This window comes from Arachis duranensis, chromosome 8, assembly GCF_000817695.3.
Source record: "Arachis duranensis cultivar V14167 chromosome 8, aradu.V14167.gnm2.J7QH, whole genome shotgun sequence".
NCBI lineage: Eukaryota > Viridiplantae > Streptophyta > Magnoliopsida > Fabales > Fabaceae > Arachis > Arachis duranensis.
This window is the reverse complement of record NC_029779.3, coordinates 27,879,446-27,893,908: the sequence shown is the minus strand read 5'-3', so window position 1 is coordinate 27,893,908 and position 14,463 is coordinate 27,879,446. Positions and strand designations below refer to the sequence as shown.

The 14,463-nt window shown below is 31.5% G+C and overlaps 1 protein-coding gene across 1 annotated transcript; it reads left to right on the top strand.

The window, feature by feature from the left end:
* The first annotated feature begins 20 nt into the window (after window positions 1-20).
* On the top strand, window positions 21-10,854 carry LOC107461805 (uncharacterized). Its single transcript, XM_052253308.1, has 26 exons — window positions 21-35; window positions 220-336; window positions 647-814; window positions 1,168-1,242; window positions 1,437-1,515; window positions 1,852-1,916; window positions 2,011-2,100; window positions 2,256-2,345; window positions 2,463-2,549; window positions 2,722-2,805; window positions 3,415-3,534; window positions 4,078-4,106; window positions 4,201-4,333; window positions 5,008-5,565; window positions 5,758-6,305; window positions 6,420-6,483; window positions 6,640-6,742; window positions 6,845-7,017; window positions 7,089-7,214; window positions 7,463-7,533; window positions 8,309-8,371; window positions 9,168-9,240; window positions 9,433-9,552; window positions 10,089-10,166; window positions 10,396-10,446; window positions 10,522-10,854. Exons 1-26 carry the CDS (start codon window positions 21-23, stop codon window positions 10,621-10,623), a joined length of 3,282 nt encoding a protein of 1,093 aa, XP_052109268.1. The 3' UTR covers window positions 10,624-10,854.
* The last annotated feature ends 3,609 nt before the right edge of the window (window positions 10,855-14,463 follow it).

The following is a 14,463-nucleotide window of genomic DNA, read 5'->3' as shown; positions in this document are numbered from 1 at the left end:
ACTCTGAATTGAAATCAATAATGAAACTGTTACCTGTCAGTCGAGGTGACTGGAGTTGAGCCTCCCGCTCGATCGCGCGCGCCAAAGAGAGAGTATAAATAGATGTTTCTTCCATTTGAAAGCGTTCTCGGAAATCCGTTATTTATCTTCAACCACTCCAATGGCGAATTGAGCGTGACCTCTAGGGTTTTCTTATTGCTTCCTTTCTCGTTATTCCAGGAAGGACTAGCACCATCGTCATCAATGGATTTGTCCAAGGTTGGAGAGAGGATCTTGAACTCCGTCATATCCACCACATCGCGCAGCCAGCTGCTTCCCCTCTCCGATCGCCCCGAGGTAAATAAAAATGAAAGAAGATTCAAATGCGCCATTTCTAGTTTCAGTTAATTCCTATCTGAATCCATGGAGTTGAATCGTTGATTGTTGTTTTACGGTTTAGCTAAGACAACGTGTTTGAATCTGTTATGCATTGTTTGTGATGTGTCCGATTGATGCGAGTTTTTCAATCGTTTTAGAGACGTGTTCGTTTCGAGTTTCGGATTATATGATTTTCGGTGATCTGATATTCTGATTTGTTGCTCCGTGCGACTTGGAGTTTTAGCTCGTGCTTTTAATGAATGTGAAATGAATCTTTGTTGTTCTGCAGATTCCTGCTCGAGCTGCTGCGGCAGCTGCAATTGCTCGTGCTATTGCAAGATTGCCTCCTCACCAGAGGTATAGTCTTTCAACGAGTTCCGAGGAGTTGAGTTCCATATATGGGAGAAGACCTCATGATCAAGTGGTGGAGGAACTGGAGGATGGATTCTATGAAGAGGTGCTATGTGATGGCGTCTCTTTAGTTTTGATTGTGTGCTGATATTTTCTTGCATCCTCCTTTCTGTTGAAGGGACGTAGAGCATTTTAAATTTAAAATTGCTATGCTTTTACTTACATCTATTTACATACTTAATAATTATTAGAAGAAGATGAACGACGTCTGTAACTTGTAAGTAAATAAATATTAAGTTTCTCAGTACTTCCTTGCATCCACATGCAAGCATTTCAAATAGTTTCTTCTCATTTTTAATAGAAATGAACACAAATTATATGGATTTCATCACTGTTTTAGTAAGGTGAATGAATTCTTGGCAAATCCTAGAAAATTCTGATAAATATATCTTGCTGCAGGACTTTGATCCAGTTAGGCATGTTTTGGAGCATCTTTCAGCAAACGAAAACGAGAAGATATATTTTGAAAAACAGGTATAGTTCCTCCTACTGACACTTACTGTTTGTGGAATGCATTCTAACTGTTTTGAGGAAATCACTCCTTTGTATTACTTCTACTTTGAACAGTCCTTCTTAAACCCACAGTTGATGATAGTATGCAATATCAATTCTGGTGCACAGCATCAACTCTTTTGATAAGATGCCTTAGTCTGTGATTTTTAATGTAGGCTGCCCTTAGATTGACACAATTGGATAGAGTAGCGGAGCATTTATCACGTCATGTTATGGAGCATCATGAAGTAATGGGTAAGTTCAAGGATTAGTTCTCACCAACTATTTTGTGCTAGTAGATAATGTTATGCCTTTAGCATCCACCTCTTCTTTACTATCAAAATTCATGGTTTCCAATTATTGTGATTACCCATTTGCTAATCCAAAACTACAGTTCATGGTTCTATATTCATAAATCACTATATTGGAAGAATACAATAATACGTTATACTAAAATAGTGAACCCCTTTGTTCCAAGTTTATTTAGAAATTTGGGAAGCTCTGTATATGGAACCTTCTAGCTGCCTTTTATGGGTCATTTGACTCATTTCATTTAGTTTACCAAAGGTTCATATATTTACTTTTGGCCAGTGAAGGGGATGAATTTGGTCAGGGAATTAGAAAGAGACTTGAGGATTGCTAATGTCATCAGCATGGTAATATAAGCTTCAGAAGGTTTTTGACAACTCCTACTGTTACAAGATTTTTATGGTTCACTGGATTATTTTTAATAGTTTTTTTTTTTTTTAGAATGGAAGAAGACACTTGACATCATCTGTCAATGAGGTTTCAAGGGATCTGATTGTGAATTCTTATTCAAAAAAGAAACAAGCTCTTCTGGTCTCTCTCTCTCTCTCTCGCTCTCCATAGATAAGCGCCAAACGCTACCAATTTTTTCTTGTGTCATTGTGATTTGATTTCCCTTTCTTCATGATCGTGTAAACTTTGAATGATATTTGGCAGTAACTTTATGATACGTGCTTCTACATTCACAGGACCTGCTTCCAATCTTGACTGAACTTCATCGTGCATTTGTTATGAAATCAACACTTGAATCCCTCGTTGAGGAAGGGAGTTACTGCAAGGTGTTCTTCTCTATTTGTTTTGCTGCTGTGTATGGCGTTCTATTTGTTTTTGCTGTTTATTTTGAATGAAACCTAGGTTCCAAAACGTACAATTTTTTTACATTGATAATTATGCAGGCATTTCAAGTGTTTTCTGAGTATTTGCAAGTCTTAGATAGCTTGTCAGAGCTCTCAGTAATACAAGAGATGAGTCAGGGTGTGGAGGTGAATAACAAATTACTATTTACGAATACAGCTGTCTTCTAATATTTTCTTTACATCCGAGTAACTTATGTAATAAAATCCATTCTTTTGCACTTGTGTCAAAACACAAATCCCCGATGACAATATAAGATATGTTTAACTGCTTGATTTCCTCAATCATATGATTACTTAGGTTTGGCTAGGAATAACTCTACAGAAGCTGGATGGTCTTTTATTGGAAATATGCCAGGAGTTCAAGCAAGATGGTTATATAACAGTGAGTGTGCAGATTTTATGTTTTGTATTTTTATTTCCTTTCGCAGGAAATTGATTGTTGTTCTATTTTCATGGAGCTAGTAGCAAGCAGACAGTTTTGTGATGAGCCTTTGGACTTGCTTTGTTGTACTTTTCCTTCAATGGCAAATTTGGCAACATTAAAAATTATGTATGGAGGTTGAACGTTAGTTTTGTAACATAAATCCATATACAGTTGAACTACTGTAGTCAATCACGCGCCAATAGGTTCTTCTAATTTGGACTAGCTTTGACTAAATAAACTATCATCACATTATCATATTTTCAAAAAAGAATTGGTTGCCAAAACGTGTTTTTATGACTTACCCAGGTTCATTTAGCAAGACATTCTGAAAAACATCTGTTTGTTTCATCATCACATGTTTGCTCACGCATGTTTTTATTAGCATGTTTTCATTATGACAATAATATCTATCTCTGGTTCAATTTAAAGTCAGAACATGGCTCGTTTATATATAACAAACCGCTATCAACATTTGACCCCAATGGATGTGCTGTGTATGCTGAGATTTTCTATTGGACTACTGGTATATTATCAAATCGGAATGTAATACAAGCTGAGTTGATACAGGTAATCGATGCATATGCATTAATGGGAGATACAACTGGCCTTGCTGAAAAGATACAAAGTTTCTTCATGCAAGAAGTTATTTCAGAAACCAACTCTGTGTTAAAATTTATTGTGCAAGAGGTATGACAATATGTTCTTCCTGACTTCCTCTGTAGGATCATCTGGGTTTCTACCTGTTTGGTTTGTGTTTTCAGTTTTAATGTTTTCTGTTTTAGAAATTTTACGAAGGCAAAAGTAAAACAGGAAACATGATTTATTGTTTTCCCTTTTGGGATAGGGGCAATATGGGTACTAGCTTGTGATATTTTGGGATGGATGGGTTAAGCAACTCTAAGAGGCTCCTGATGTATTTTAATTCTGAATTATTTAACTTTTCTTGTTAGCGACTAGCTAAAGATCTGTCTACCTGATTCTCTCTGTTTCTTGTATATGTTATTATCAGTTAATTGCAGTAAATAATCCGTGACATTGCAGTCTGATTCATGAGTCTTAAGAGTACAATATATTCTTAATGAGTGAAAAGAAAACAACGGAAATCGGTATTGTTGAAAGAGATGGATAAGCACAAGTTTTTACTGCTTGATTTAAAGGATTATAATTTCTTTTCCCTTCATCCAAATTGGCAGAGAACTTGTTTAATTATAATGTTGGTCTCTCTTGCAGGAGGAAGAGTTTCCTTCACAAAATAGTAGGTACTTTTCAATTCCCTTCACATGCTTAGTTACCATCTTGTAGTCACCAATTACAATACTTTTGTTGTGCTTCATGAATGTTATTTGATTCCAGGCTCACTTACAGCGATCTATGCCTTCACATACCTGAATCTAAGTTTAGACAGTGCTTATTAAGAACATTGGCTATTCTATTTGAAATTATGTGTTCATACCACGAAATTATGGATTTTCAGCTAGAAAGAAAGGTAAACTTGGGTTTCTTCTAACGAGATATTACTTTCTTCTCTGCTTACATATATTCATATAGGCTGGAATTAGGTCAGTATTTATTCTTGGCCTCCTATCAGCAGCCGATGCTCTTTTTTTTCGTGTGTGTGTGTGTGTTATCATTTATTTACATTGAATTAAAGCATCTATGACCCAAGCAGTTAGGAGTTCAATCTTTATGTCCCTATTAAAGTGACAATAACGTCTTATACATATTAGGTAGGATTGCCTTTGCGCATCAATTATACTATTTGACACTACCAGGGGGGAAATTTTAAAATTTTCAGTAAAAGCTCAATAGCTCTTTTATAAAATAGTTTCCTGTAAATGGTTCGAGAGTATTCCTCAATTCTTTATAATCAGAATATGTTCCATTTGATGCCCATATAGCTACTGCATAAAAGGAACATGTTACTTATGAAATGAAACCCAATCATAAGGAAGTTCGAGGAAACCTAGGTTTGATTTGCATTTGGTCGAGCAAAGTACTACTCAATGGTAGATTACATGTATAACTAGAATTTAAACACCAATATGCATCTAATCTTAAGACTAGGAATAAAGCTATTCACGCTGAGTGCAGTATAACAAGAATTTAGTTTTTTGATATATGCTATTCATTCTAATTACGTTTGGTCAATTTTACCTGCAGGATTCAGTAGACCAAACTTCAAATACGTGCAACAATGACATTTCCAGCAGTCCAGGTGAGGCTCAGGAAGTTGTTTCAGATGTAAGAGCCAGCAACAATTCTGTGTTCAGTCCTGGGGATGTAATGTGTGGCTCGTCTTATAGGGAGGAATCTGCAACAGTTACCTCACTAGCTGAAAATAATGTAAATGATGGTTCACCATCAAGTGGTTCTCATGATCCAGTTGCTGAGGCTTCTAGAAAGGAGGACAACATAGAATCAAGCATTGATTCCCCATGGTATCATCTTCGCAAAGATGCAACAGCATTTGTTTCACAAACTCTTCAAAGAGGATGCAAGAATCTATGGCATCTTACTACTAGTCGTGTGTCAGTATTGATTTCTTCTTCTGCTGCTGCTTCTGCTAGTATTCATCAGTTCCTGAAAAATTATGAAGACCTCACTGTCTTCATATTGGCTGGGGAAGCCTTTTGTGGAATTGAAGCAGTTGAATTCAGGCAGAAGTTGAAGCTTGTCTGTGAAAACTATTTTATAACTTTTCATAAACAAAATGTACATGTAAGTGAACTAAGCGCTTCTCCTTCTTCGTAATTGTTTCTTATCATAGTGGTTAATTGCGATTTCCTTTGAGCCTTGTATGATATTAGAGATAAGTACTAGGTACTAGTTTGAGATCTGCAAATCATGGCTCTATATGCAATCCAAAATCATACATAATGATTAATTTTGTAGGTTTGTTACTATTTTTAGGCACTTAAAGTGGTTTTGGAGAAAGATTCTTGGTTAAAATTACCTCCAGATACAGTGCAACTTGTCAGTTTTGCTGGACTTACTGGTGATGGTGCACCATTGATTTCTTTAACTAATACCAAATCAACTAATACCAGTGCAATTGATTTGGATAAATCAGTAAACTTCACACACAGTAGAGCTAGGAAAAGTGGGTTTTCTGATTGGATTAGAAGGGGAAACCCATTTTTGCTAACATCATCAACCCCTAAAGAAGGTCATGGTTACTCCCAACCCAATGGAATGATTCATGGTGATATTATTGATGGGGGCTCAAGAAACAACTTCGGGGGTGATAAAGTCCAGCCTAAGAAAAATGATTCAGTGCAAATGAAGGGTGATGATTCTGTTTCTGAAGATGAAAATGAGGATCTTCTTGCTGACTTTATTGATGAAGACAGCCAACTACCTAGTCGAATTTCAAAACTGAATCTTAAAAGAGGTTATGCTTCCCATTGTAATGATGATGAGAATACAGCACACACCGGATCTTCGCTATGTTTGCTAAGGTGAGTTGTTTTCCGTTTTGCATGAACAAAATCAGCTATTATCATGTACTATATTTTGTCTCTGCCACTTTTTGAATGGGTTTATTGAGTTATTTGATGCTTTAAACATGTTAGGTGTATGGATAAATATGCAAGGCTTATGCAGAAAATAGAAGTAATAAATGTTGAATTCTTTAAGGTAAGCTCTATTCTACCGTCAAAGCACTTGTTTACCCTTTCTTGGGGCCCAAAGGCCGGGACCGCTGCCAAGATTTGCTATTTTCAAATATAAGCCATCATTATGGTTTTAATTTTTCCTCTGAATTCTTTTTCCTGATTCAGTATACTGCTGCAGGGAATATGCCAGTCCTTTGAGATTTTTTTCCATTTTATATATGAAACTTTTGGTCAGCTGAATAGTAGTTCAAGTGGAAAAAGTTCACCCTGTTCTCATAATCGTAAGTGATATAGTCAGTAGGGTATTACATTCTCAAACATTGGCAATAGAAGAATCCTGTATTTATTCATTTCTAGTGGTTGAATATAACTGGGACTTGCAGATCGGCTGAAGACAGCCTTGTCCAGAATAAAGCAAGACTGTGACATGTGGATGATGAAACCCCAGTCATCACCCACGTCTCTAGGTTCACCATTTGTACATGCAGAGTTGACCCCTACAAGTCCTCCTGGCATGAATTTTGGTCATTCTTCAGGGAATTCATTGGGTCTCACGGTATGCATTTGAGTTCATCATTTTGTATCATATAAATAATCTAGTTCTTCAACTAGATTATTATGTCGCAGGAAAGGTGTGTAGCTGTTGACGCTCTGTCTCTTGTTGCTCGGACACTGAATAGATCCAGAGCTCATCTCCGATCAATGCTTTTGCAGAGTAATACAACTGTACTTGAGGATTTCTATGTGCATCTGGTATGTGGAATATCATCCCTGAGGTCTGAGAGATTAGACTAAATTAAAATACTTTTGTTGAAGCCTTAAATTTTAAGGCACACTTAACATATTTACTGAGGTCTCTACTTCCAGCCAAAAAGCATGCTTGGATTGGATCGTTAGGATTTTTATTTTATCTACCTGTTTAACTCTAGTTGATTCATCCTTTAATACTTAATATAAAATTGCTCAATATATATGATAATGATATCTAAGGATTTCCTTAGGTGGATGCTGTTCCAGATCTTATAGAGCATGTTCATAGGACAACAGCAAGACTCCTTCTTCATGTTAATGGGTAAATATGACTTGAACTCTTGGCTGTGGCTATGAATCAAACAATATTTCTTAAGTTTCAAATTAATCTCCATGATAACAATGTGGGTCAGTCTGTTAGAAATATCAGTTGAAGAGAAAAGTTATATGATGCTTAAACTATTGTTTAATAAAAGGATCAATTTGATGTTCTTTGGATATATGTGGTGTTGTTCTCCAATAAACACGACTTTTGCTATTTTTTGAGAAAACAAAGGATGAGGTGATTAAAAATTAATAAACTGGTTATATTATTATTAGAGAAAGCAATTCAAGCACCTAAGGAATTTAGCTTATAAGTTGCGTCCTTAAGAAAAATGATATCCTTATAATGTTTGACTAGAAAGTCTCTTAATCGTAAGTCAGATTAGGAAGGGGACAATACCACAATGCTAAAATTACTAAAATGACTCCTACTCATATCGAATCAGTTTAGCCCTACTCAGTTTAGAAATCTTATTATCCAAGAGATAGTAACAAGAACACAGCCAAAGTGCAAAACACACCATATGCACAATGGCAATCTTCTGTGATGTTTAAAGAGCACAGAATTCTCTTAGCAAAGGCTTGTGTTTGGTGTTCAATGCAGATTGTGGTTCTTGTGTTTCCTTAAAATACCCACTGGTCCTAATTAATTTGGTCTCTTCACCATTGAGAACTTTCAATTTATATATTGTATGACTTTAGAAATTTATTATTATATAGTTTTGGTTTTTTTAAAGTTACAAATTTCTATATTTTTTGTCGACATTTTACAGGTACGTCGAACGCATCGCCAATTCTAAATGGGAAGTGAAAGAGCTAGGTCTAGAGCATAATGGGTTTGTATTTCTGGATCATCTTAATATATATTCAATGGCAATAAAACTAGCCTAGGAAAGGGTTAAGTCTCTCGAATATTCAGCAGTATACATGTTTCTCAGTATCAGTAAATAATACACACACCGAGAGGAGTGTGATATCTTTTTTGGTATTGCCTTAATCCTAGAAAATCACTAGCATTTTCTATTACTTTATCCATACCTGATATTAGTTCCTACAGTATTTTACCTCATTGTTCATCTTGGCCTTTGTGTCTGAGACGACGTGGTATAACTTAATAGGAGAGTGTTAGGGGAACAATGATTATCTTGAACAACATGAACAACCACCAATCAAATACAAGTATATTACACCCTAATTTAATGCTACTCATTAAATTTACTCTTTTAACCCTATAATTCACATTGTTTACACATTGTTCAAAAATGTTATTAATTATCTATACTTTTTCAACTTAATATTTAGCTCTCTTGGTGCTATGAAACAACAACTATATAGGTAAAAAATGAGAAATGGATCCTCTCCAGTTTTTTTAACATTAGACAAAATGCAGTGTGATCTCTCACCTTTGATTCTATAAGTGGGACCAAAAATAAATAAGAGAGAGAACAATCAATGGTTAGATTAAACACTGAATACTATCCAGTTTTTTTTTCACTGGAGAAGATCTACTCCCATAAAAAATGTATACTATTTAAAGAGAACATATAGCTGCAACTTCTTTCCGATTTTATTATATTTAATAATAAATGAGCTGCATTCTGCATGAAGTTCTGATTTAAATTGTTGTTATAGGTATGTTGATTTATTGCTGGGGGAATTTAAGCATTATGCAGCACGACTTGCTCATGGTGGAATTCGTAAAGAGGTATTGCTCTTGCTCGATGTTGCATATGACATATACATGTATACATATAATTCAGTTACAAGTTCTGATAACCCAAAGCAAAAATTAGTAAATATCGGTTACAATTTCATACTATTGTTTAATTTTTGAAACCAAAAAACCAAAGTAATTACTCTAGTCTTTCAAGTATAAACGTGATCTTTGAATGTGTAGATTCAAGACAAACTATTGGACTATGGACTTGAAATCCTAGCAGAAACGCTTGTCGAAGGACTTTCACGGGTGAAGAGATGTAGTGATGAAGGACGAGCTCTAATGTCATTAGATCTGCAGGTTAATTATTTTTCAGACATGTTTAAGGTCAATTTTAAGATGTGTATTATTTGGTGTTTAATTTTTGTTTAATTTATTTTTTATAATAAATTTTAAATATTTAAAATTTACTAATTTTTATACTTTTAAATTAAATATAATTTTTTTTAGCATTTAAACACCAAATTTTTAAGTTGCATAGTATTCACCTATCTTAATATCTTTTTAGTGCTTTGAACAAATTGAATTTCAAGTCAACATGGACTAATAATTGTGGCCCTGCGATATATCGTAATTTGATCCTATTTCACTGTTGAATATTATGTAATTTTTTTTATTGAAAAATTTACCAATGTCTGAAATACTTTCAAAGTTTGAGCTTTTAAGACAACAAATTTTTTCTACATCTTAGTGTCAATCAAATCTATTGTTATGGAGTAAGTCTTAATTGCAGACAAAACGTCAAAACCAATATATTGATAAATCCTTCTTCCCGTCGTAGTTGTAGCTTTCAGTTGCCCTATGTTATATTAGGATTTTTTTTGCTCTCCTTTCAGGTTTTAATCAATGGGCTACAACATCTTTTGTCGTTGAATGTGAAGTCCAAGCTACAAATGGTTGAAACTTATATCAAGGTAAGGAAGAAAGGAACCAATAATAAGGATCTCATCAACCTGGTAACATTACACACTCCACTTGCGTTTTCATATACAAAATACTCTTGGTCATAAGGTCAAAATAAATTTCCTTTCGCCTATCATTTACTATTTGATAATGTCACATATTTCTTGTTTGACGCTTCCATTATGGGGCAGCCAAAATATAATTTTCTTACGGACATCTACACTTTCACTTCCAAACCAGGCTTACTACCTTCCTGATAAAGAATATGTGCAATGGGCACATGCACACCCGGTAAGGACATTCCATTTATGTGGCTTCATTAAAAGTTCTCACACGAACTTTAATAAAGAATTCCATCCTTTGCAGGTATATAGTAAAAGCCAGATTGTTGGACTGGTCAACCTGGTCGCCTCTATGAAAGGTTGGAAGCGGAAAACCAGGTTGCAAGTACTAGAGAAGATTGAGTGATGTTCCTCTCCCTTTTTCTTCTATTTTATTTTCTAAAAATTTATTGTTATGTCTCAGGCGTATATATAGAATCTTTGCTCCTTTTATCCTTAGTCTACTTTATTCCACTCTTGGGCGCTCTTTGTAAAGTAGTGTATATTGCATGGTATTTAAACTCTTGATAATTACGGAGTAATTTTCTTTCCTGAATGTGTATCTTCTGGAAATATCCTTAGTCCTGTATGTAGTGTATGGTAGTGTATATTGTTATGTGCATAAAAAGTATAGTGAAGTCCATAATTGCTGAAATGACTTGATCCCTTCATTATGCTAGTTTTATTCTAGTTCGTTTATCTTTGCTGTTGTGATCTTCTTGTACATAACAATCATCACTTCATCAGAAATTGATAAGATTAATTTCTACTGCTTGCAAGTTTAAGAATTGTTTATGGTGCCTTCTACTGTTGGCAGTGCTCTACCTTCCTGTATGTAGGGACGGATTCAGAAATATTATTATAGGAGGCAATGACATATATAATATTAAAAAATTATACAAAAAATTATATAATATAAGATATATTACAAAAATATATCGATAGAGAATATATTTTAAAGTGAAAAAATATGTATATACTTTTTACTAATGAAGTAGTCGATTCTTGGCATTATAAAATTCATTGATAATAGAATTTCTGAGTAATTCTTTACAATATTCATAGCTAAAAAAGATCTTTCAGTTATAGTAGTTGAAACAGAGAGAATTAATACCAAAAGAATAAAAAAAGACGATCACAAGAAAAAAAATATACTTTGTGGGATTTAAAAAATGTTATTTAATTAAAAAATATTAGTAATAATATCTTTTTAATATTTTTTTAATATTGTTACTTACTTTTTAGATATTAGAAATCATTAATATTTAGGTTGGACTAGACTATTATTTATAGGATAAAGTATACTTTTTGTTCATGAAGTTTGACAAAAGTTTCAAAAATACTTCTACGCTTTATTTTGTTTTAATTTTGTCCCAAAAGTTTTCAATTTGTATCAAATATATCTTTGACGACTAAATTTTTAAAAAATTTAAGACCAATCTAACAATAATGCATGAAAATTATGTTTGATTTGCGTGTGTTGAGAGGTTGTTCTTATGAAATTGTTGTTCAATCGGTCTTAAATTTTTTGAAAAATTAGCCGTCAAAGATATATTTTTGATACAAATCAAAAATTTTTGGGACAAAATTAAAACAAAATAAAATTTAAAAATATTTTTAAAATTTTTGTTAAACTTCAAAAACAAAAAATATATTTTATCCTTATTTATACTAGACTAAATATTAAATAAATTTTTTAAATAATTAAATTATACTTAATAATTTACTACTATTATTTTTTTTTAAAAAAAGTTGGGGCTGAGTCCTCCACTCGCCCCGTATGTCCGTCCCTGCCTGTATGTTCTATAAAAGTAGAGTTAATTTGAAGTTGTAAAGTGAACGTATGAAAAGGGGTTAACCGGTTAACATTGCAATAGAAATTACAAATCCAAAAAATTAAAGCTGTAATTAACCCATAATAATTTTCTCACTTTACAATCTCTCTCATCCAAATCCATGTGATCATGTCCTTTTGGTTACACGCTTGCACACTACATTGTCTTACCTGTGTGAAAAAAGTGAACTTGAACGAGCACCATGTGCCTCTCATGCACATTTCACTTCATGCATGTGTACGTTATTATTCTGCGTTATATATATTTCCGTCTCTAAAAGAAGAAATGTTATTCTACTCCTTTAAAACTGATGTAGACAATTATAAATTGTAGAAATAAATGTATAAATAATTATGAATAAAAAAGATTTAGCTCATGTGTTCTAAAAATATACATTAATTAAAATTATTATTAGTAATTTTAATTTTTCAATAAATATATTCAAAAGATAATTATTTTCATTTTTTTTATAAAACTTTCAATTGATATTTTATTTTAATACATATATGCTCTTAAAACATATATTAAGAGAGGTTAAATTCATTAAAAAAAATATGTGAGATCTACAGAAAAATTATAGAATCCACACTTTTATTTCTATACTCCAAAACTGTCTACATCTTGGAGGAACAGAAATATCACTTATGGCATTTATAGGATTTTTTTATAAATGAATAAATAAAATATATTATTTATCAATATATGTTTTATAAAAAAAATTAATTTTTTATTACTTATTTTATTTATTAATGAAATAAAAATATACATATCTTATTGTTATTGACAACGAGGTACGTTATAAAAAATGTGATAAAAATAAAAGAGAAGAATGTAAATAATTTTTAAAAAGAATATATAAGTAAATAATAGTTTCTTTTATTTATTTTAAAACGCATTTATATTATGGGTAATAAATCTGGCTTGCCTGAATTGAGAACAACTTGCACCCTGCGAAAAGAAGCAAAATGAGTATTATTTAATGGGTATTATTCAAGTAGCTATTTAGAAAAAGGCGTATAAAATTTCTTTTTTTAAAGATATTTTTTAGTAATTAAAATTTAATACATATAATTGATTAAATTGTATTATTTTTGTCAAAATTAGGTCAAACAAATTAATTTGACAAAAAAATAGTGAATCAAATCTTAAAATAGTCTAAATTAATATTTTTTTATAAAAAATAATTACAATACTCCTATTATAAAAAATGACTAAAATACTCCTATTATAAATATTAATTTTTATAATTCTAAATTTTAGTCCCACCATCTTTTCGATTAAATTAATTTATCTGGCCTAATTTTGACAAAAATAACACGGTTTAATCGATTATATATACTATATTATAATTACTATAAAACATCTTTAAAAAAAAGACGTTTTAAACATCTTTATTTGAGTGATTCTCATTATTTAATGTTATGGTGAAGAACAAAGAAATTAAAAGTAATTAGGACATTTATTTATGGTTTAATTATTCAGTTGTATAATTTTACTAAATTTTTAATTAAATTCTTATTTTTTTTAATTAGGTCTTTATACTGCTTTTAATTTTGTAATTAGGTCATTTACATGTCAAAACCATTAAAATTAACAAATATTTCTCCTAACATATATTTGGTAAAAAATCTAATTAGATTTTTAATTATAAATACATTTAATTTGTAAAAAAATATTTAATTAATTTTAATATTTTTTATACTGAAAATGATCTACTTATAAAATTAAAAGTAATATAGGAACTTAATTAAAAGAAAAAAATATAAGAATTTAATTACAAATTTAATAAAACTATAGGAACCAATAAAATAATTAAACTTTTATTTATTTATGCTTTATATACAATATATGCTATAGTTAATTTGGATACCATTATGTTACGTGTACACTAAAATCAGTTATTAAAATTAGTTATCAATATAAAATATATGTTAAAATATAATTATATATTAATAATAAAATAAATTAAATATATATTTATACACAAATATATTAGTGGACGATTCTAGTTAACATTTTTTATTTGGATAACATTGTTTTGGAGTTGTGCACACAAATGGTGATGATACGGATCATATGGCTGGAATTAAGGTTATGTTTATTTCGGTGGAGCAACTGACCCAGGATAAATTTTCACAATAATATTTCTTATACATTAAGGTTATTTTTATTTAATAAGTTAATTGAGTCACCAAAACAAATTAATAAGTTAATTTTAATGCAATGAGAACATAAAATTTTTTACACAAAAATTTAATTATATTTATTATTTTAGATAATTATTTATGTAATTAATATAAAAGATAATAATTTTAATGACATGATGTTAAATAATATAATTGAATATATATATACAAAATTATTTTATATTA